Source organism: Engraulis encrasicolus, chromosome 12 (genome assembly GCF_034702125.1).
Source record: "Engraulis encrasicolus isolate BLACKSEA-1 chromosome 12, IST_EnEncr_1.0, whole genome shotgun sequence".
NCBI classification, from domain to species: Eukaryota; Metazoa; Chordata; class Actinopteri; order Clupeiformes; family Engraulidae; genus Engraulis; species Engraulis encrasicolus.
The window spans coordinates 11,275,010-11,297,885 of NC_085868.1; the positions used below are offsets into that span (position 1 = coordinate 11,275,010).

Genomic DNA, 22,876 nt, shown 5'->3' on the forward strand with positions numbered 1-22,876 from the left:
ACCTTCAAGAGTAAAAATTGCATTAGTTATCAAACGCATAGAAACATTTGATGACGTGAGTGCCTGCTTTATGAATAACAACTTGAAGACATGTAGACCAGCAACACCATTGGGTTTGTTGAAATGTTTATTAAGACTGAAGTGTTTGTGAAGTTCTACTAGTTCCTGCACAGATGGGATTGGTGATGCTCCTTACTGTGTGTTTATCCGTAGCTCTTAAACAGCAGAACTGAGATAAGCATGCCAGCAAGAGGTTTAAGTGAAAGTAACATCACAGATCGGGTCATTGCTGGAGCAAGGAGGAAAAGACTATGGCTACATTTATATCAATGTTAAGAGTCCATCCAGTATGAGGTATTGCTGACAGTGAGATGCATATCTTTATCCTAAACCAGAGAGTGGGTGATGGGCAACCAGGTTTCAGAAGCTAAAACCCAGTGCAACATATTCCAAATGACCTGGTTTTACCTGTCAGAACATGGACAGGTAAAACAAGGTCATTTGGAATATGCGGCACTGGATGGATTACAAGATTCTGAACCCAGATTGCCCATCACTGGTTGGAGTGAGCTGTTTGGATTGTATTTCAAAGAGTACTGACTTTCATGGTAACCCTGTAAAGCATCTGGACATTCCAGTGATACTGTACATGTCTATGCAGGAGAACAAAAGAAAACTTCTCATATAAACATCATTCACATGATCCTGGTGTCTCCAACAGGAGTGGTAATACAAATAAAGCTCCTTGTCAGAGATCACAATTAAATATTTTGGCTCATACAAAAAAAGTTCTGTTTTTTTTGTCAAACAAAAATGTTCCTGCGCTCTCCACACAATAAATACAACATTACTTCAGCATACAAAGACAAAAATAAGTGAAAAACAAAAGTCAAATTAAATATATTCAATTAGGCATAGGCACCTGGCAGATGATACAAGTCTTCCATTGGCAGGCTTTTTTTTCTTTATTTCGATTATCTTTATAAATTTCACACTTCCTTGATCAAGCCCGCGAGCGCCACGCTGCACGAGGCAGTGAGGAAACGGGACACGAGCCTACATGGCCCAACACAGCCCTATCTCAAGGACACATGGCAACACTTCACTTCCTGTGACCACAGACAAGTGTGGCCAAGAGAGAGAGAGAAAAAAACACTCCTTTCTTTGTTAAAGACTGTGCTGTGCCTGACGAGAACTCGGTGGCTACTAGGATATTAGTACTCTGGCTTTGGGGTCAAGTGCCATCCTTATGTCCGGTGAGGGCAAGTGGGGGGGGGGGGGTACAACACACACAAGGACAAATGACAAATTCCAGTTCCTCAATCCTATTCTCTTGCTTTGGGGTAGTGTGACAAAGAGTACAGCCTAAAAGTGTGTACCTAACACAAACAGAAACAAAACAACTAAAACGGTCTCGCTTTTCTCCTCGTTTGTCAGCTACCACCATGTACCACCTGGCTAACACGCTAAGAGGGATGCTTAGTGCTAAGAAGGATGTGACCAGTGGATGCGACATCTATCGGTCACAACATCAACACAAAACACAACAAACTCTATGGGGGCTCACTGGGGGGGGGATAAGTGATGACAAACATGGCTAAATTGCAACCATTCTCCAGTTATGCAGGTATTTGTGTCGTTGTGTTGTTTTCTTATATACTTTTATTCATCTTAATTGTGCAAGTGTGCATTGCAGCTGTGGCGCCACACCATGTGAGGACACAATTCTGCTTTTTTCTTCTTCTTAAAGGCAAGAGCAAAACACTAATAACGAGTCCAGCAGCAGAGCCCTGCACCACGCCTCCCCTCTTATCATCCACACCAACTTTTAGCCCGAAACTTGGTAGTCTGTGTGTGTGTGTGTGTGTGTGTGTGTGTGTGTGTGTGTGTGTGTGTGTGTGCAATTTCCCTGCAGAGGCGTATGGAAACCGAGGCAGGTTGGCATAAAGGAGAGAGCAAAAAGACAAAAACATGCGGTCGGATGGCTACATTTTGTCATGCCCTCATGACGACAGAGGAGAGTGTGTGTGTGTGTCTGTTTGCATGTGTGGGCATGTTCTTGTGACTAAAACCTTTTGCCACTGGCTCCAGACATCCATCCATTAGCAATCTTTCCCCTCCCTCGTCTGATCTCTCACTCACACCTCCTCTTACTTCTTACTTCCCCCTTTTGGCACGTCCCTTCCTTCCTCCCACTTTCCCCCCTCCGGCTCCAGCTCCCTGTGCCAAACCGCCACCACCAGTGCCCCCGGCCGCGCCCCCCTGTCCGGCCCCAGCCTGCTGCTGCGTTTGCGGGGCGGCGGCGATGTTGATCTGGCCCTCCTGGATCTCCTGCCGCGTCTCGGCGGGCAGGTGGTTGATCTGCTGCTGCGTCTCCAGGTAGAACATGACGTCGCGCAGCTGCTCCTGCAGCTCCCCGATGGCGGCGTCCTTGCGCTGGGTGGCGTCGCGCCCCCGCCGCTCCTCCTCCTGGAGCTGGCCCTGGAGCTGCGTCTGGTTGGCGCGCAGGCAGCGGTTCATCTCCTGCTCCTCGCGCAGCTCCTGCGTCAGCTTGGTCACGCGCGTGCCCAGCTGGGTGCACCTGGTGGTTGGGGTGAGATACAGGGAGAGAGCACATGGTCAAGGGCAATTTTATACACATTGTGGCCCTGCCGTAGCCTAACGGTAGGGCACTAGGTCACTATGCCGGCATTCCGGGTTCCATTCCGGCCTGGATTCTCTGCACCAGTCCTTCCCCATTTCTCTCTTTCTCTCTCCACTCATTTCCTGTCCCTCTGTAACATAATAAAGCACTTTTTTCCCTGCGCACCCCCTTGTACATTTCAATGTGGTTCGCGCACCCCGTAAGCACACAGACACACATTATGCATCATTTTGGGGAATCCTCATTTCCAATAGACCTGACATTTTTTCTGTTGTCAGTACAATGGGACTTGTTGCATGACAAGTGTAGGAGTTATAACTTACACTTCGGATGGACCCTTCTAGCATACAATTCATCAAACAATTAAAAACTACTTAACTCCTGAGTGGGTGGGGTGAGGGGGAGAAATATAGGGAGAGAGCAAACGGTCAAGATAAGACAAAAAACAGGAGGAAGCAAATGGCAAGCGAAATGTAAGAGTATACGGCGTGGAAATTGAAGAAAAGGGAAGATGAATTCACAAGAAAAATTCACCTAAAAAAGCAGAGCAACCAATACCGTACTTGTTACTGACAGTCTGTCTACACGTGAACACCATCTGCATTCATGCAACGCTGTCTTTGTTCCTGTTTTTTGCTCACTCTCTGACAACAACTAGGGCATGAATTGCAGATAAACCGCCATATGTGTGAAAGATGCATGACCTCAAAAGACATCACATTGGGAGTGGCTCTAGACCGCCAACAAAACTCGACTACTAACGCAAAAGACAAAACTCCTGAATTTAACTCATTTAACCCAGGTCTATTCATCATTAAAACGCCATTGAGAAAAGTCATGCTGACTCATGGCTCATCACTGCAGTTGGTACTATAGACACTGTAAAGCTATGTGAGTCATTCTGACTCATGGGGCCACGTGGCTAAAAATAAAGCTACGCAAATAAACAGATGAATGCATCGGAAAAATGAATGAATGAAGTGAAGTGAAGTGAAAAGAATGTGAGGATGTGAGAGTGAGGTGTGGTGGTGGTTTGTGGTGGTAGTGGGGGTATTGTAGTGGTGGCTCGTACTTCTTCTCCATAGACTGCTTCTCTTTGGCTAGCTCGCCCAGCCTGAGCTCCAGGTTGTCACATTTCTCGATGGTCTCCTTGAATTTGGCTTTCATGTTGTTGATCTGCACACAAAGAGAAGAAGACGTCAACGAGAACAATGACATGTCTCTTCAAGTTTGAAGATGGAATATTGTCAGGATTTGGTTTTTTAAAACCAGTTCCGGAATATTCTCTTTACATGTGTACAACAGCATTCTGCAATCGGAATATTCCTGTAACGCAGCCACATTCCGAATGAATGACTGAAGCATTTACATGACTTCCATCAGACCACCGTTGGTATCAGACCGCCGGTTTCTCGGAACAGAGAAATAGAGCATTAACAGAAATTAGTCGAACTGACAAGAGGGTTTAGGAGAAAACCAAATCCTGTTGTACTTCCTCGAATGATAACCCCATTTTAGAAACACCGGAAAGTACTGTAGACCACACTAACACTACGCTTCACTTCTGCAACTCTCAATGATGTATGTGAATGCTCGAAGAAATGAATGTATAATCAGGCACTGCAACAATTTATGCATTTATTAATTTCAAAGTGTTATCCTCACTGTTGTAGTGCTAATAGTAGAACTACTGTAATAATGGAATATAGGGATTTGGCACTACACTAGTGGAATACAGCATTGAGGGGAACCACTGTGGTGGTGGTAGGTTCACCAACAGACAACCCACATTTCTGCTAAACTGAAATGATTAGTGCCATTACAGAGGTGTCAAAAGTAAAAATAGAAGTAAATTCATGGTGTAAATACAACACCAGCACATGATAATACATAGCTGTTACACCATTTACTCCATTGTACCTAATGAGATGGATAGACTGTGTTGTTTCTGAAAAACACTAAAAACAAGGACCCACCAAGGACCCACCATAAACTTGATCCAACCAGCAGAGTCAGCTGATTCTAAGTACACAGGTCTACTGGTTACTCAGAAAAGTTACCTGTGTTGAAAGGAAACCGTGTTTTTTAAAAACCTCGGTGCTACATACGCTTTCCTATATTTGTTAGCAGTGCTACTGGACTTCCGCAGCTGACCTGACCTTAACTGCCCCCCATGATACGGCACCTCGTTCTAAATTCTCTCTCTCTCGCTTCCATCTCCAAACACCATCAACACTGCTGCGAGTGTGCCAGATGACTTTTAAAACGGTGACATGCTAGACCCTGATGTGTCTGCACCAGGGGTTCTCAAACTTTTTTTCAGCTGAGGACTCCTAATGGAGCAAGACATTTTCCATGGCCCCCTACAGTTACCACATTTGTTTAAATATGGAGGAACAGTTTTTTGTAACATGTGGGCTTGCTGTGTAACAGTGTTTCCCTCACATTTATACATAGCTATAACACACAGTTTTAAAACACAGTTACATTTTTAATACAAAGGTTTAACACGTTAAGTTTTTCACAGACTCCAAGTTGTCCCCAGGACCCGCTTTGAGAACCATTGGTCTATACAATCAGCAGCCCATCAAACCATGCAGCTAAAATAGGAACTAATGGACAGTGAAGTGAAGCATGCATGAGAACCAGAGGACCAGGAAGAGAAAAGAAAAACAGCTTCCATGTTCAAAAGCCAACACACCTCCTCTGCTGTGTCTTTTTCCAGATGGACGATCTTGTTTTCCCAGTAAATGCGCTGGGACTCCAGTTGGCTGGTCAGTAGGTAAGAATACTGTGGGAAAGCAAAAAAGAACATCACACAACATGGTTATTTAATTCTTTGGAGCTCTGCCTTAAAGGATAAGTTCAGCCAATTTCAACAAGCAGTTGTAATGCTTACAATACCCTGTTTTTGTTTTTTTTCTCCTTCAGCCTTTTCCGAGATCCTGGTCATTGTAATGGGGGCAGGTGTTTGTTTACATTTCAAAAAAACATCTTGATTTATTCCCAATAACATCCAAAAGGTTATGCAACATCAGCAGACAACTAGCAAACAGTGATACCTTTTGGGAAAATATTTGGAGTAGGCCTATGTTAAGAATTTTTTAAATGTAAACAAAATCTGCCCCCATTAGAATAGCTCAGATCTCGGAAAGGGCTGAGCCGAAAAATGCAGCATCACCCGGTACTGACAAGTCAAGGGTAGAGTGAGCAATTACAACAGCAATTGAAATTGGCAGAACTGGTCCTTTAATTATCCAATGCAGGGGAAGAGAGAGAAAGAGAGAGAGAGAGAGACAGAGAGAGCACAAGACTGAGACAGAGAGAGAGAGAGAGAGAGAGAGAAAGAGAAAGAGCGAGAGAGAGAGCAACAGAGAGAGCACGAGACAGAGACAGAGAGAGAGAGAGAGACTAATGCCGAATCGCATTTCTAATTTCTACCCCTACGCCTTCCCCTTGCCCCTCGTCCCTTCAAACGGAGCAGGCGTAGGGCTTGAAACGCAACCCCTATGAATTGAGACACCCCTTCAACAATCACGGAATGACACCCATAGCATTACAAAAACAGCCTCTCTGCGCTTAAACCAGCGATTGATTGTATTGCTTTTGACAATGAAGTACTTGACTTGACTTGTAATTATTCACGTAACAATTTAAAACCCTATTAACAACCCTCGCCAAACCTTCATGACTTCCATTGTGTTGACGTTACTAGCGTTTTTTTCCACAAGTGTTTCATGGAGAAAAGGGCCATTACACATTGGGACAATGTTAAACTTAGTACAATGGAATAATTATTACCACTTTAAAACCGTCAATTACGGCGAAAATACTTACATTTGTGCGCTGTTGTGGATGCCGTGGGCTGTTAAAGGCATTCGCAATGCATTCGGGGAAATCTGTTGTGGCCCTCCGTGGTGTGGTGTCGGAAAATCTCCGTTTGGAGCGGTAGAAAGCCCTCCCTTCCCCTTACCCCTACACCTCTGTCTTAACGTGAATTGGGACGCTCCTAACCCCTACACGCGAACGTGCAAAACGGAGGGGAAGGGGAAAGGCAAAGGGCTAAGGGGTGAAATGGGAGAGAAACCCACAGGTAGTTTCAGAGCAGCTTTGGCAGCAGTGCTTCATTCTAAAGATTTAGGTGGAGGATACAGTATCAAATATTGTGACATTACAAACAGATGGTATCTTTTCCCCAAGAACATGCACAAGTAGAAAAGCCAGCCGGTTCGGCTCAACAGACCACCGTAACATCTCACTGTGTCACGCATCAAATAAACATGCACTCATGAACACAAAATCCAAAGGGAGTAAACTGTAAACTATGGACTCATTTCTCTTACTACAGCAAACAGTATAAATGTCTTAACTCAGTGTTTCCCAACCTTTTTTGTCTTGTGTACCCCCAAGCCTTTTCGTTGTGCCATGAGTACCCCCTAAGTCAAGTTCTATATCGCTTTCTCTATCCCAATGTAACTAAGCTCCATATATTTGTTAAAATTGCATTTTTCCAAGTACCCCCTGCAGTGTGCTCGCGTACCCCTAGTGGTACACGTACCCCTGGTTGGGAAACACTGTCTTTACTGAAAAATGAAGTATACAAAGGCTCTTCAAAAAAAGTGAACATGAACACCCCTTAACACTTGGTGAGATGCCCACTTTTGAAACAAATGTTTAGGGAGGTTTTAAGAAAAGATACGGACATGCCCTTAGATGGCCATTTTTAAGCCCAGTTTATGTAGAGACTTTGCCGGGACTTGATGTACACCTCCAGAAATGTGACTGCTTGCAGACAAACTTCGCAGACGGACAGCGGCCGCTCTGATTGGTTCTCTCGACCAGAGCCACTCTGCGCTCGAAAACAAGCAACTACTTCCTTCGCACTAAGCGTTTGTGAGAGGAAATGCAGGGTAATGTTCACTCAAGTTGCCAAGTCAACTAGGCTTTCTGCACAGCGTTGAATTGTTTGTGATATAAACAAACAGGCATGCATAGTCGCATACTGTCGGGTGCGAAATGCAGACCTGAAAATGGGTCACTGGCATTTTGAATGGCACAGGTGGTACAGCCACAGTTTATGCCACCATTGTATTATTTTATATATATGCCCAATTTATATAAATGCCCAATTTTCCACGATAACCCAAATATCCTCAACAACCACTCTTGGATAGCCTACAAACAATCCTCCCCTGACCAGCTGCCTCAAGCGCTAACAGAACTGAAGTCCACGAGCGTCGCTTGTGCTTTTGACGCTCGTTCATATTTTCCTAAATTAATGTTCATTTTTGACGGTCACATTTCGTACATTGCATTTCGCAGCAGACCGGTTGGGGGAAAAAAGACCTTCGTTACAAATTTTAGACCTGGGACAGATATTTTGGACCTAAAAATAAGACATTTTTTTAGACTTTTTAGACCGCGCGGCTACCCTGTGTTAGCTTGGAGGTAAAATTTGCACCGTCATAACTAGAAAATGGTTGAAAGTACAGGAGAACGGTAAAACCCTATTATTTAACTCAAGGGAAGGTGTAAAATAAGCTTATTTCCAAAAAGGGACAGTATCACTTTACCTTAACCTTAAAGGGACACTGTGTGAGATTTTTAGTTGTTTATTTCCAGAACTCATGCTGCCCATTCACTAATGTTACCTTTTTCATGAATACTTACCACCAGCATCAAATTCTAAGTATTCATTATGACTGGAAAAATTGCACTTTTCATACATGAAAAGGGGGATCTTCTCCATGGTCCGCCATTTTGAATGTCCAAAAATAGCCATTTTTACCTGCAGAAATGACTGTACTTGGACCATACTAGAAAATATTTGTTTAATACTTAGTAAACTTTCATGTAAAGATCAAATTTGGCAATTGGCAGCCCAATTTCAATAAGCAGCAGAGTTGCAGTACCTTTTTTGACCATTTCCTGCACAGTGTCCCTTTAACTTATCCTGAAACAGCTTTGTGGTATAGGCCCCAGATTTTGCCCTTTTAATGTTGTGTGTGACAGAGCCCTTATGATGCATCTCAGGTGCTGCCATTACCTCTAACTGCAGGGCATCGATCTTCTCATCCTGACACGAGTCTCCCTCGCACTCGTACTGCACCATCTTCCCATCTGTCTTGCTGGCCACCAGTCGATGGACGTAGTTATCTAGCCAGGGCACACAAGCCAGACGCCGTCACACAGGTCATTTAAGGTCAAGCAGAGCACACAAAATGAAGAGTCTACAAGTATCACAGGAGCACTATGTCTGTGCGGACTCTCATTCAAACCTGGTTCGAGCCGCGCAGGATAGATATTACCTGGACCACTAGTAATTAGCAATTACCCCTGCACCTCTGTGTTATGTTGTGGCACATTTAGTTTGTCATAATTTCACAACTGTTTAGTCTCGTAGAGTTTTTGGAGTTCTTCCTGAAGTTGTTTCTGCTTATTTGGTTCAATGTACAGGGGATAGGGCCACTATCACTTGCCCCTGAAATGATGATTAATCAGACTTTCGGCAGTATCCTCCATTATTCGCTCCAGGAAAAGAAATCTGTGCAAATGCAATCACAAAGACACATGCGCATTCACACAGGACTTTACTCATCACCGGACGTCTGCAGTGGAATTATTTGTGGCGGGATTATTACTTCACAAATTACGGACATGGTGCATTACGGACATTGGGACTAAGAACTCAGTCATTCTCTGCAATTGTTACAAAATACCAGTGGTCCACAGGTAACGTTTATCCCGTGCATATTAGGCTTTAGTCAAAGCAGTTTACATGTAGTTGTAGGCTACTGGAGTCTTTAGCTGTAGGCAACTGAAGTCCAGTTGCCCTGAATTTCACTCTTTTTTGACCAAAGCTGGTTAGTCTCAATTTTACAATGGACAACCTGGCTGACAATACTAGACTACATACTGCAAAATCACCTTCTACCTGTGCATCAGCCATGTCTTTTCTCCCTACTGTCTGTCACAATTGTCCAGCACCTGCAAAAAAAGCACTTGTGGATGTGTGCACCCATTTCTGAAAATGACTAATATGTGTGCTGAACAACTTCCGTAAGAAATATGCAATCATTCAGCATGCACTCCGCATCACCTTTGTTGACCCCTCTCTCCTTCTCTCTCTCTCCCCTTCTCTCTCTCTCTCTCCTTCTCTCTTTCTCTCTCCTTCTCCTTTTCTCCTTCTCTTTTTCTCCTTCTCTCTCTCTCTCTCTCTCTCTCTCTCCTTCTCTCTTTCTCCTTCTCTCTCTCCCCCCTCATCTTATCACCCTCACTGTATCTACTATCTATCTCCTTTTAAAGAGTTGTCCAAAGGTCTGTGTTTTCAAGAGCAGGTGTGTTTAGTGCAGTAGGTACCTCCGGCGTAGTCCCAGACGCGGTGGTTGGTGAGCTGCATAGCATAGGTGTGCTGCGTCTCCTCGAAGTGCTTGTAGGCATGGCGACTGACGTAGCGGCCACACCCGATATGGCCACAGATCAGGCAGATCCACAAGTTCTGCAAAAGGAATAGGGAGAAAATGAAATAGTGATTACTTCAAATAAATAATAAGCATATCTAAATACGTCTTGTATGAAGCGGAGAGATATTATATAACAATTCATGACCTACATCCAATTTTGCATTATCTTTTTGTTTAATCTGCTGGAATTAACAAAAGGCCACAAGTGTACGTTTGCAATATTTTGTTGCCAGTGGAAGAAATGTTATATTTAACCCAATGGACTATTTCTCTATGACGTCCCTTTATACTATTCCTTTGACAGTTACCCTTCTGCAGAACTCATTGTTGATCACTCATAGTCCATTTCTGATGAAGGGTTTCCTGTGTGGAAACTGTTCTTTCATTTGTGAGCACCAAGTGAATAACTGGCTGTAACGTGGACTTCCTCTTTATATAGGATTGGTGTTAGGTGGCAAATAAACCAGTACGCCTTTTAAACACGCTTTTGCCTTCCACTGCAAATTATGTTGATTAAACATAGTTATGAAGGACTATAATGAAATTAAATGTCTTCCGTTATGTTCTTTCTACGTAGTGGATTATAGCAAATGTTATTTCACATTTCATTTTACAGCTGGAGCTTTTGAGTACACCCTCCTCCACTACATAATACAGTAGGCTGATGACTGTATGCAACAGTATAGTTGTACGAGTAAGTGAAAAAAAAAGCCTACTACAAGGGGAAGCTAGCAAGATTATGAAATACAATGGTGAAACACAGTGTAGATTGAGGGATCACTGCACACTTCTAAAGGTCCAGAGTGGTTAGTCCAGTGGTCTAGTAGTGTAGTGTGTATATTATGGTAGTTACCTCCTGTACTCCACACTCAAAGCACTTGTTCTCCTCTACGGGCTCTGGAGTCTGGCAGTATCTGCAGACCGGACATCTGAAAAGAGCATAGAGACACAATAGATACCAATCAACGGCATTGCATCACATTACATTACATGACACTAACACTACATTACACTTATCAGACGCCTGTATCCAAAGCGGAAGTTTTTCAGGTTTAGGGTGTTGGTTTCAGCCCCTGAAGCAGTGTGGTAAAAAAGTAGAAAATCTCCATATCTCTAATCAAACACCTTTGCCACTGAGCCAAGCAGCTGGCAAGAGAAGTAGAAACCACGGAAATGAGCTTTAGGGCTTTTTTGTGTAATCCCTGACTATTTCTTTCTTTTAATGTATAATTCAGTTTGCTGTTGCATGTTTCCTATCAAAAATGGCCATGTAAATGCATTGATTCCTTCATTCATTTTTCAACCAAATTCTTCCTACTGGTATGGAATTCGAACCTGTAACCTTCCAATACCATGGTCATCTCCCTAACCCTACAAATCAAAAACAACAAAAGGTACATGAAGCTCAGAAAATGTTTCTGGAATACTTCAGAGCAGCAATGAAACAAACGGTCAAAGTGGTTAGAGTAGAGCCGTTACAAGCAGAATGCAGGCATTCTGACCCTCCAATTGACTGCTGTAGCTCATGTCACTCAAATCACCACTCGTCACCCAAAAACAGTTTTGCCATCAGCTCATTTATATAGTCAATAACTCCCAGAAAACATTTTATCTCTTGTTGCATTTGGTGTGTTGGTATGCTATAACCAGGGGTCAAACATTTAATAGCCTGTGTATGACCATTATTCAAGCCTGATAGTAGAAGAAAACCCTGAACCTGTAACACTTTCTGAGAGAAGAATAACCTAATGGCTAATTATTATCAATGTTTTTATTTTTGCAAACTCTGTCAAGCCTGAAATCAGGCATGGAGCCTGAATACTATCAGCCCTGTATAACCCTTCAGCCAGGGCTGCCCAGTGCAACCAATAACATACCCAACAAACCCATCCAGCCGCATGTCTCTTCTCTTCTCTTCTGCACGTGGAGTGATGTTTACACACGGTGTGTGTTCAGGCTGTGCACAAAGCCAGTGCTACACTGTTCACCTGTGACATGGAAACCCTGCCCTGTTGAATGACAACAATGGCCATACACATCGCACCAAAAGGGCACAGTAGTGGCACCAAAATACAGCAATTGTTCACGAGAAGCCAGAGGAATCACCCAGTACACTCACAGACCTAAACTTAGACTACAGACCTAAAAACAGACCTGAAACCTAAAAATAGAATGTAGACTTCCTTTGTACGCACAGCTCATTTTTTTTTTCTCCTATGGCTTTGTTGTTTGTTAAATTAAGTCCTCCTCAGTAAAAAAAATATCAAGGAAAAAAGTGCAGCCAGTTTGACCTGGATAAAGACAAAGGATAAATCTCTCAATGTGTCCATGTATAGAGGTGTTTCAATCCCCTCCTGTTTGTTTGAGTGGGGGTGAATGTATTCGTTTATCTGGAAGAGCAAGAGCAGGAAATGAATGTTGGGAGTGCATGGCTCACTGATCATGACTCTGCACATGGCCCATCATCAACAGTATACTCACTCAGTCGGGAAAAACTACTACTTAGCAACAACTACTGTATATTCCTCAATAACAAACAACACACAGTCATGGACACATCATACTACATAAACTAACGTAGATAGTTTAAGAGTTGTAACTACAAGACTTAGACAAGCATTGAGAACCAATTCATACCGAGTCACTGTCTAGAGCAGACAGACAGACAGACAGACAGACAGAGAGAGAGAGAGAGAGAGAGAGAGAGAGAGAGAGAGAGAGAAGAAAGAGAAAGAGAAAGAGAGAGAGAAAGAGAGAGAGAGAAAGAGAGAGAGAGAGAAAGATATCTGCAGTCAAAGCCTAAGCCAGCCCTCACGCCGCACCGTCTTTCAATACCCATGACAACCTATGGCTAAACCCAAACATGCAAATCCAGTCAAATGAGTCGGCAGCGTATGAATGAAAACCACTCTTTTAACACACGAGTAAAATCTAGTCACCATCTCACATTACGGTGCTATGTAAAGCAGAGAGAGAGAGAGAGAGAGAGAGAGAGAGAGAGAGAGAGAGAGAGAGAGAGAGAGAGAGAGAGAGAGAGAGAGAGAGAGAGAGAGAGGGAGAGAGAGAGATAGAGAGAGAGAGAGAGAGAGAGAGAGATGAAGACAAAATCAAGAAAAGCACAATAGAGAGTGTTGTGTGCTGAATAAGCAGAGATAGCCTAACATGATGAGAGAAAGGATCATAATTTAACGCTAGGGAAGCCGTGGCCTAGTGGTTAGGGAGGTGGTCTTAAGCTCAGAGGGTTGCAGGTTTGAATCTCGCAAGACACTTAACACTTGAGCAAGACACTTAACCACAATTGCTACAGGGACTGTAACCAAAACCCTGTATCTAAATAACTAAGTCACTTTCAATATCAGCTAAATGTAATGTTTTGTAATTTAAGGTGCTATCAAATACAGATATTTCTGGGACTACTCAATACAAAGACAATCAAAGAAACCCAACACTCTGACGTGTTAAGTCACTGAAACAGGCAACATGAACAGCCAAATGTTTGCATGGAATCACTGCCGATCCAAAAAATGACATTATATCAGCATTGCTATTACATAACCGAAAGACTAAATAAAAGCATGAAGAAACCTTGTCATTACCATTTTGTAAATAACAATCTTATAATACATGCTCCGCATGAAAAGCTCAACACATTCTAGTGCATTTTTGCTTTTAAAAAATAGGCGCTACTGAAGACAACGTAATGCTACTCACGAGGCGTCCTCCCAGCGCTGCAGGCACTGACTGTGGAAGCTGTGGTTGCAGAGGGTGGTGAGCACGCCGTTGACCGACTCGTCCATCCGCTCCAGGCAGACCGTGCACTTAGGCAGCTCCGTCAGGTCCATCACCGGCAGGCTGGCCCCCTGTGAGGTGGGTGGGTGGGTGAATATGGGATGAGATCGAGATTCTTTTTATTCGTCCCATGGGAAACTTGTCTTGGACATATACAGCTGCCGCATAACACGCAACACATGACGCCAAACACCCCTCCCCCCTCCCCCAAAAAAATCTGAAACTAAAAACATTCAGACATTAAGTGCCATCATAGAGATATGAGTGGCTATAGAGTGGATGTATGGATGAGTGGATGAAGGGGTGGATGGATGGTACAGAGACAGACAGATGGAGCCGGAGCCAGAGCCAGGACCAGTTAAAAGCCATTTGCAATCAATCCATTTCCATGATGTGGATTTGGAACAAAAATAACATGGCCTATTACAATTGCCCAATGTTCAGAGGAGTAGATATGTGCATATCCCACCCGATGGGTCAGGTGCAGGACAATAAAAGCAATAATCCAGGTAAAGTGAATAAAGTCTGCAACACTGCTTCGGTGTTAAATTTAATAGTGAGAGCGCAACGTTTCTACCCTCAGGTCTTCATCACGCATGATGAAGAGTTAAAACGTTGCGCTCTCACTATTAAATTTAACACAGGAGACAAAACAGTGTTGCGGACTTTATTCACTTTACCTGGGTTATTACAATTGCCCACATAAAATCCACAGTCAACATGTGTGGACATCTTGTTAGAGTGTAGTGGAAAGTGCGCACATCCAGCAAAAAAACATCAGCACGTGCCAAATCAAAAAATTGTCACATGTAGGAGCCTGAAGAAGATCTATGATCGAAACGTTGCTCCTAATAAATTAAGTCTTTTGCAAGCAGTGTGCAGATCCTTTCCCGCTCCTACATGGACATCTTGTTAGGCCAACATTTGGATGTTAAGCCCAAGTAACACGGCATCAGCAATCACAATGACACCGTCGGCAGCATACAAGTATTTCTTTCTCTGAAAGCGTTTTGAAGACGTGGGCATGCAGAGTGAGATACTAATACATAGAGTTGTGCAGAGCATAAAAATTAAACAACTCTTAACTTGATATCACCAAAACTACATAGTAAAACAAATGCAGTGTTAATTCAACACTGGCAATCAAATGTACTCTAGAAGATGTCAAATCAACTCTTGAAGTGTTGAATTCACAATGTATTATTTAAGACAATGTGCTTTACTGTCCCACAATACAGCCACGTAGGCTTTGAACATCATGTACAAAAAAATACAATACACTATTGCCCAAGTTACAATGGTCCACTAACTATGGTCTTAAGAGCATACAGTGGAGGACACTGGTCAAAGCCCACTCCTCTGACACTGATATAGATCAAAAGTCGGTTCGGTAAAGCGCTCGACTTTACGATACCTCTTCCGATTTAATGACCTCGGCCCTCTCCACGTACACCAGCTGACACACGGCGTCTTCGATGGAGTTGAACTGCCGACCATTGCAGGCCGTGTAGAAACTGTCTGCGTCGGCCTGGGAAAAGTAAACAAGACACACACACAAGCGCCCACACACAGACATACACACACGCGCGCACACACACACACCAGAGGCCATTATCCTATGGTAGTTAAACTTCACCATGACACTGTGGACTGCAAACAAGTCTCAACATCCCGACGTCTCAACTCACCTCTACAGACGCACATCAAGAGTCTCTCTCTTTCTAGCAAGAGTTTCAACATGTGTTAAGCTGCTCTGAGTCATACAACAACACTGCTGATTCATTTGACATGAGTTTGCAGAATATAGTACAGTAATAGAAATAGTATGCCAAGAAGTTTGTTGCAAAATGACGCGAGCACCATTTTTTGACTTTTGCATTTATTATTGGAAAATGACTGTCCAGACATCCTATCAACATACTTTTTACACCTACAATATAAAATGCATTTTGCTTTGCAATGCAATGCAATACCCAATACAAGAATGTCCATTTCCTAAAATGGATATGGGTCAAAGACGTGCAAAATGGCATTGTCATTCAGTGTAACGGATGCCTTCTGCTGACTGTAACGGTAAAAAACATGACTCTTTATTTATTTATTGTTACAGGGAATTCATGGAAGCCTCGGCTGTCATCCATTCACTTGAAACAATTTAAAAATCATGTTTTTTTGCAGTTACAGTCGGCGGAAGGTGTCCGTAACACTGAATGACAAAGACGTCTTTGACCCATATGTCATTTTGCAACAAAACTCTTCATACATAGTTTGAAATAGTAAATGAGTGTTTACAGAATGTAACATGAATATAGAGCATATAACAGGTTTCCGAACCGTGCTAAAAGTACTTGTCTTTTCAACCATATGTGAATGTCTCATAAAAATGACTCATATGAGCGGCTTTTTGAATATTTTGTTGCTGTTGTTTTCACATTGACACTTTCAGAATACATCAACACACCCATCCACCAGTTGAGTAGCGCATTAGTGGCTGCGGCTACGACCTTTGTTTGACCAATGTTTGGAATTTGACCAGCAAAGGAGTGTTCAAATATTCGTCTTTAAACCATACGGTGGTAATATCTCCTATAAATAACTCAAGCATGCACTTTTGTTCATTCAAGTTGCTGTCTAAACATCAATACATATTTCTGCTGTTTGTCATCACCAGTTGAGCAGCACATGACTGGCTGCAGCGATGACCTTTGTTTGACCTATGTTTGGAATTTGACACAAAAAACCATCCCTCTTCAACTAGGATGTCTTGCTTCCTATTTGTAAATAAATGAATAAATAAATAAATAAATAAATATGATGTTCTGGGTCAAATAGACCCTTTCTCAGACGTTGACTCTTTCCCCTTTGTATTCTCTTTGTCCTGCTAACAGGAAAAACAAATAGTAGCCTACAGGCTAATCACTGAAAACCAGTCATGTACGAACATTCTTGTGGTTTATTTTACAGAGTCAGTGGCAGCTGCAGTTAAGCCCTTGGTCTCACCTGTGTTCTGAACTTGACGAGCACCATGTACTGGTTGGGCGTGGAGTCTCGGATGATCTTCATGTGCTCCATGACGTCGTTGAAGGGCGCCACGAAGCGCATGAGGTCGTGGCTGGTCATGGTGGCCGGCACAGTCAGGATGCACAGCATGGCGCTCCGACGCACGTCCTCCGTCAGAGACGTCATCTTGCTGCAGGGTGTAGAAACATGCATGCGCGCACACACATGCACACACACACACACACACACACACACACAAATACACACACACACACACACACACACACACACACACACACACACACACACACACACACACACACACACACACACACACACACACACACACATAATACATTACATTACACTTTGCATACACTGTTATCCAAAGACGTCACCTTGCTGCAGGGCGTTGAATCGCATATGCATACATACACGCAAACATACACACACAAACACACACACAGTGACACAAACTTACACACACAAGAGAGACAGGCAGGCACACACACAGAAATAGAACGATTGGCAAGTAAAAGTACCAAGATTTTATCTCCTATTTTACTATCCTGTTCACTGAACTTTTCCCTAGACCTTCACAAATCTGGCAATGACTTGCCACAGCTACCACTCTCAGCTCCACAGGCCACAACGCTGTGCTTTCCGAGCTTTGTTGACATTGTTACATGGATGTATAGCTGCAATGCGCTTCAGCTACTGTAGCACATTCATCTTCAGCCATTACAGTGCATCAAGAGCTACGCTCAAAAATACTGAATCAAACCAAGATATCGCAAAACACGCCCACTCAGTGCAAAAGCGTGTGCTCAAGTTGGGTCTCCTAAGGGGGCGTTGTCCCCTACTTCTTCTCTTTTTGAGGTGTTTGCGCAAGACGTGCGCTACCGCCATCTACAGCGCTAAGGGGACTTCATTGATTCTCAACCTCAGAACTCCGAAGGTCTCCTAGCCGAAGGTCTCCTAAAGGGGCGTTAACCCGACATGAAGTGGATACCGGAAAAGAAACAAAATGACGCTTCTTGTTAGATGCACCTACTTTGGCTACGCTACTCAGGTGACCGGGAAACGGGGCGTTTTCTTCCCAAACATGAGTCATGTGCCAGGGAATGGACTGCGCAAGACGATCTCAGTTTTGCAGGAACAGGAAATGAGGCTGAAAGATTAGATGACCTTATGTTCTCATTTATCTGATGGCGTGTTAACCTTTCTAGAGCTTCCTCAACACCCCACCCCTTGAAACCCCAAATGCATAGTGACTCACGTTAAGAAAGAAGCCTATTTGTGAGTCACCACAATAATTCAGTGTAGTTCAGTGCATTGTTTATTTGACAGAGAACTTCATAAGCGATTAAGGTATAACTGAGTTATTACAACTGTGTCAGAATTCTGGGTCACAGACAGTAATTCATTTCGCTAGCCTTGTAATACATAGATTAGCATCTGAATTGTCTCCCTCCTTCATACAGTCTACCAATAACCCGTTTGGGCCCATTAGCCCTTTCACCAAATCTGATGAGAAAAATCACATTGTCTTTCATTAATCATGTATCCTTGATTGCGTCACAGGGCAGGCGTGACCTGATGATGAAAGAGCTGAGCTGGTGTAGTGCTGCGCTACACAAGTCAATAGATCAGATTAGTCATAACTAATCTTACTACATGCAGAGACAGTTTCAAATACCATGATTTTTTATGTCGCCCCGGGGCTGACCAATCATCATGCCGAGACCAGACAAATTGATGTAGACTTCTGGATATCAGAAACGTAACACTGACAGGGTTAAAATGAACTTATTGGGGGAGCTGTGGCGCAGCGCGCTAAGCCCCCCACACTTGGGCTTGCATGCCCATGGGGACCCCGGTTCGAGTCCGGCCGGGATCATTTCCCAACCCTACCCCATCTCTCTCCACACTCACTTCCTGTCGCACCTTCACTATCCTATACGAAATTAAGGCCCAAAAAGCCCATAAAATAATATATATTTTTAAAAAGAGCTTATTACCAGAAATGGTGGAAAACGTCACCATTCCTGGAAATAATTTGAGGAAATTCTACACCAACAGCTGGATGCTGGCACTGATTGGCACTCACTTGGTCTTGTAGAGGTGCATGATGCCATGAACGATCTCCACAGAGGGGTTTCCACTGAAGAAGGAGATCTGGTCGGGCAGCTGCTTGGAGGGGGACTCCGGGGCAGGGGCAGTGCCAGTGCCCTCCTTCACGCTCCGGCTCGACGGCCTTCCATCTTCAGGTGCCACGCCGCCCTGGTCACTTTCGCTGGAACCACCAGAGACGTCTCCCGCTTTATCTGAGTGTGTGTGTGCGTGTGTGTGTGTGTGTGTGTGTGTGTGTGTGTGTGTGTTCCGGTCAACACAAAACAGGAAAAAAGCAAATTGAGCCACCCTCATTGTCAACACAACACATATTGCACATCTAATCAATGTCACAACTTCTTTTCAATCCTATTCCTGACCCTATAGCTGTTATCCACAACCTTTTTTTTGTAACAGCAGGTAGCAAAATGTCGACACATCATCAATTACAGCAGGGGTGGGGAACCTTTTTCATTCGAAGGGCCACTTCAACTTCATCCGAGGGCAGTAAAAGTCCTCCGAGGGCCGTACTATGAAGACAAACCAGGATTTCCCTGTGCACTTTAGACCTATATTGAAGGCAGCCATCATTACAACAGAACCCACCTTCTCTAGGTCCCCCCTGAATATAATTTAATTGTATTGCAAATGCTTTTTCTAATATTCCTTTACAAAATATGTCATAATTCATGTGAAGCTGCATTACATTAAAATTATATCGGGGGCCGGATAAAACGGCAAACGCCCTCGCGACATAGGTTCCCCACCCCTGAATTACAGGATAGAAAGGTGGAGATGTCAGCTTCAAATAATAAATAAAAAACTGATGTATATTTGCATATATTCATATCTGCATATGTGCATTATTCTTAACTGCTCTCTGAATCAGAGGCATGCACGATTAACTGATTACAAAATGTAACTGCTTCAGAAAAAAACACAGCAGACTTTCCATTCTCTATAGAGATTGTTCAGTTCAAATAGTTGGCACTGCTTCCAACACATGCAAGCTGCTCAATGGGACATAATGACCAAGAGTGAGCTTGTGCATAACCTATTAGCAGGGCTCTATATTAACACCCGAAAACTGGCCAAATAGTGGTGAAAATTCAGCTTGGCAGGTAGAAAAAGGAATGTTACTTGCCACTTTAACCCATGACTGTGTTTGGCTTGAAAGGTCAACATCATCTAGTTACCAACCAATTTAGTCCTGTCCTGCTTATTAATATAACCAACCTCTTGAATGCCACACTGCTGCTTACCTGTGATGGATGCAATGGTCTCAATGACCATATCACCCATAGCCCTGCTTCCAATGTGCTGGTGCAGTATTGCTGATCTCTCCAAGTCTGTCTTGCCATTCAGCGAGGTCTTAGCGGTGCCCAGGGCCTTGTCTCTCGCCTCCTCCTCGGCCATGTCAACTACAAAGAGGAAGGGAGGAACGGAAAGGCTAAAGAGGTTAGTTTGTTTACGTTTGGACTTTGGGAAGCAGAATCACCACTACCACCTGGGCCCAGCATGCGTGACAATTCCCCAAAAGGCAACCACAGGGACCCTCGACCCTCGCTGTGAAACAAAATCGCATCACTTTTTGTTTCAGTCATGATGGACAACATCAGCTGATGTGTCTCACAATACCATTGGTTGACCTGCATGCACGAAATTATGTTCGAGAAAGGAGACCCTCCTTCCTCCACCTTCTGTTTATCCCAGTGATGTTTTGACACACAGCAGCACATGAACACCTACGTGATGAGCATACACGCAGTTGGCAGCAATAATGGCAAAAATATGACGTAATGTTAACCACTTGTGGCAACAATTTGCGCCAAGGGCCTAGCCACAATACTTTTTGATATCCAAGATCAATGTATTTATTGTGTAGCTCTGTTTGATAAAGGATTGTGTCGCTACGCAGTCAGCTATTGTTGCTAATTTAACCCACAAACTTATGTAAGAATGAAGCAGCAGCTATCGAGTTAACGTTGGTTTACTCACCAGCACAATACTGGAAACCTTGTGGGAGAGGGGACTGGTCCGCTAACTCCAAACGGATAACGACAAGTGAGACACTCATGTGTCAAACAAATTGTATGGTATTCGTCTCTAACAAAACAAAACAAATGCCTGGAATCAGTTAGCCAGCTAGCTAACCTGATGAGGCAGCAGACCTAACGGTCCAGCAAACTGCAAAACGACACAACTTACGAAGATGATTTTGTCAGCAGACACTCAATGACCTAAACATGATGATCTAACAAAACTACGTTTTAGATAATTGTGTCTTTTTAACTTTTGATGTCTTCTGACGACGGTAGCTATCACAGGAACAACGCTGAGACGAGACAGACAGGACAAGTACTACTTCCGTGTTCCTTTGCTTCAAAATAAGAGCGTGGGTCTATGGTTGCATCTGGCTGGTGGGTCACTACAATACAAAGTCTAGGCCTACTTCGATTTGTAAATGTTGGAATAATAGTCTTGTTTGATGAATTATTTTAATTTATTACACAACTTTTCTATCTAAATATGTAAGCACATTTGGCCTCTTTTTGGCCTGGCTTTGGGCACCTCAGCTGAAATGCAAAGTAGGCCTGATAAGGATGAGAGTTATTTATACCCTCATGTTAAGTTCTTGTCTCCCATGTGACGTAAAGAGAAACAAGTGTTACTGTAAGCCAGTTACAGTCAAAAATGCCCAAATCAATTAATCTTCAGTCACTTCATCACACAGTGCCACAGAGAGTTCATGCACCTGTTTTGAAGAGGCTCACCTACAGTACTGAAGGTGCTCGCTGCAACAAAGACGGGTGTGACCCAATCTTCCAAAAATAGCTGAGAAAAGATTTGGATTGAAGTTTCCATTGTTTCTGTAAGTGGATACGGGTGCACCCTTAGTGTCGCTGGCTTGTGCAAATGACAAGACTGCTTGTTCATACAAAAAAAAGAAGAGAGATATGGTCTGATATATTTTGCTTAATGAATAAAGTTGGGGGGATAGTTTGGGAGTCAATTAATGACTAATACAGATCCCTCCTACACTGCATGGCTATTCATTTTACTGTAAGAGTAGTTGTTTTTAATTGTAGCGCTTTCAAAATAGTAGTTTACAGTGCATCAGGGCCTAAACAAGGCACAAGTTCACATGGGGTTGTATGAAATAGTTGGCTGGTGAATGGGGCTGCCTTTAGCCTATGTCATTTTGTTCAGGGAAGCCGATAAGGGGAGACAAAGGGGTCAGTTGACCCAGACCTAATGGAGCGAGGGGGCCCAGAATTGGATCCTCAGTACATTGAGGAGTGGGCCCTTTCAGATGACTTTGTCCTGGGCCTGGCCAAAGTTGTCAGCGGCCGTGATCTCGTCTGAGTATGCAATTACACTATTCCAGACATTTCCTTTGTACTTTTGTGAAGAATCAATGGCACACAGATGACGTATCCCAAAGGCTTTTCATAGGAACACCTCAAGGGTCAACAGTCATGAGCATATACAGGTCGGTGGTCTTGAGTGATCAATTTTGCCACAGCATTAGCTAATCCTGATGATAACTTGTTGACCTTCCCACCTGGAAAGCTGACAGAGGGGGACAAAGGGATCAGTTGTCTCAGGCCCAGTGTACCACGACTCAGGGCACGAACCCGTCACCTCCTTGCCAACACATCAGTTTGGGCATGGGAGGCACAGCTGAGAGACCGCTGAGCTATAGGACCAGCTGAGTGCTACGATATTGTATGAGGGGGGTTACTAATGTTCTATGCCACACTCTGCTAGTTGGCCTCCGTTACACCAGGGAAAGAGGGGGCCCAGAAGTAGGACCCCGTAACATAGAATATATATTTAGAGAGGGGCCCCTTCAGATGATTTCGTC

At 43.5% G+C, this 22,876-nt stretch overlaps 1 protein-coding gene across 1 annotated transcript; it reads right to left on the reverse strand.

The window, feature by feature from the left end:
* Window positions 1-113: 113 nt before the first annotated feature.
* brap (BRCA1 associated protein) lies at window positions 114-21,354 on the reverse strand. Its single transcript, XM_063211623.1, has 12 exons — window positions 21,007-21,354; window positions 20,271-20,429; window positions 19,007-19,223; window positions 16,897-17,086; window positions 15,311-15,424; window positions 13,819-13,967; window positions 10,961-11,036; window positions 10,004-10,142; window positions 8,691-8,800; window positions 5,346-5,435; window positions 3,717-3,820; window positions 114-2,581 (listed from the first exon to the last, which is right to left on the reverse strand). Exons 1-12 carry the CDS (start codon window positions 21,083-21,085, stop codon window positions 2,158-2,160), a joined length of 1,851 nt encoding a protein of 616 aa, XP_063067693.1. The 5' UTR covers window positions 21,086-21,354; the 3' UTR covers window positions 114-2,157.
* Window positions 21,355-22,876: the final 1,522 nt, after the last annotated feature.

Coding starts and splice junctions, on each gene's coding strand:
- brap (XM_063211623.1), bottom strand. CDS start 21,085: ATGAGTGTCTCACTTGTCGTTATCCGTTTGGAGTTAGCGGACCAGTCC. Junction 20,430..21,006: donor AGGTTTCCAGTATTGTGCTG/GTGAGTAAACCA, acceptor TCCTCTTTGTAG/TTGACATGGCCGAGGAGGAG. Junction 17,087..19,006: donor ATGCACCTCTACAAGACCAA/GTGAGTGCCAAT, acceptor TACACCCTGCAG/CAAGATGACGTCTCTGACGG.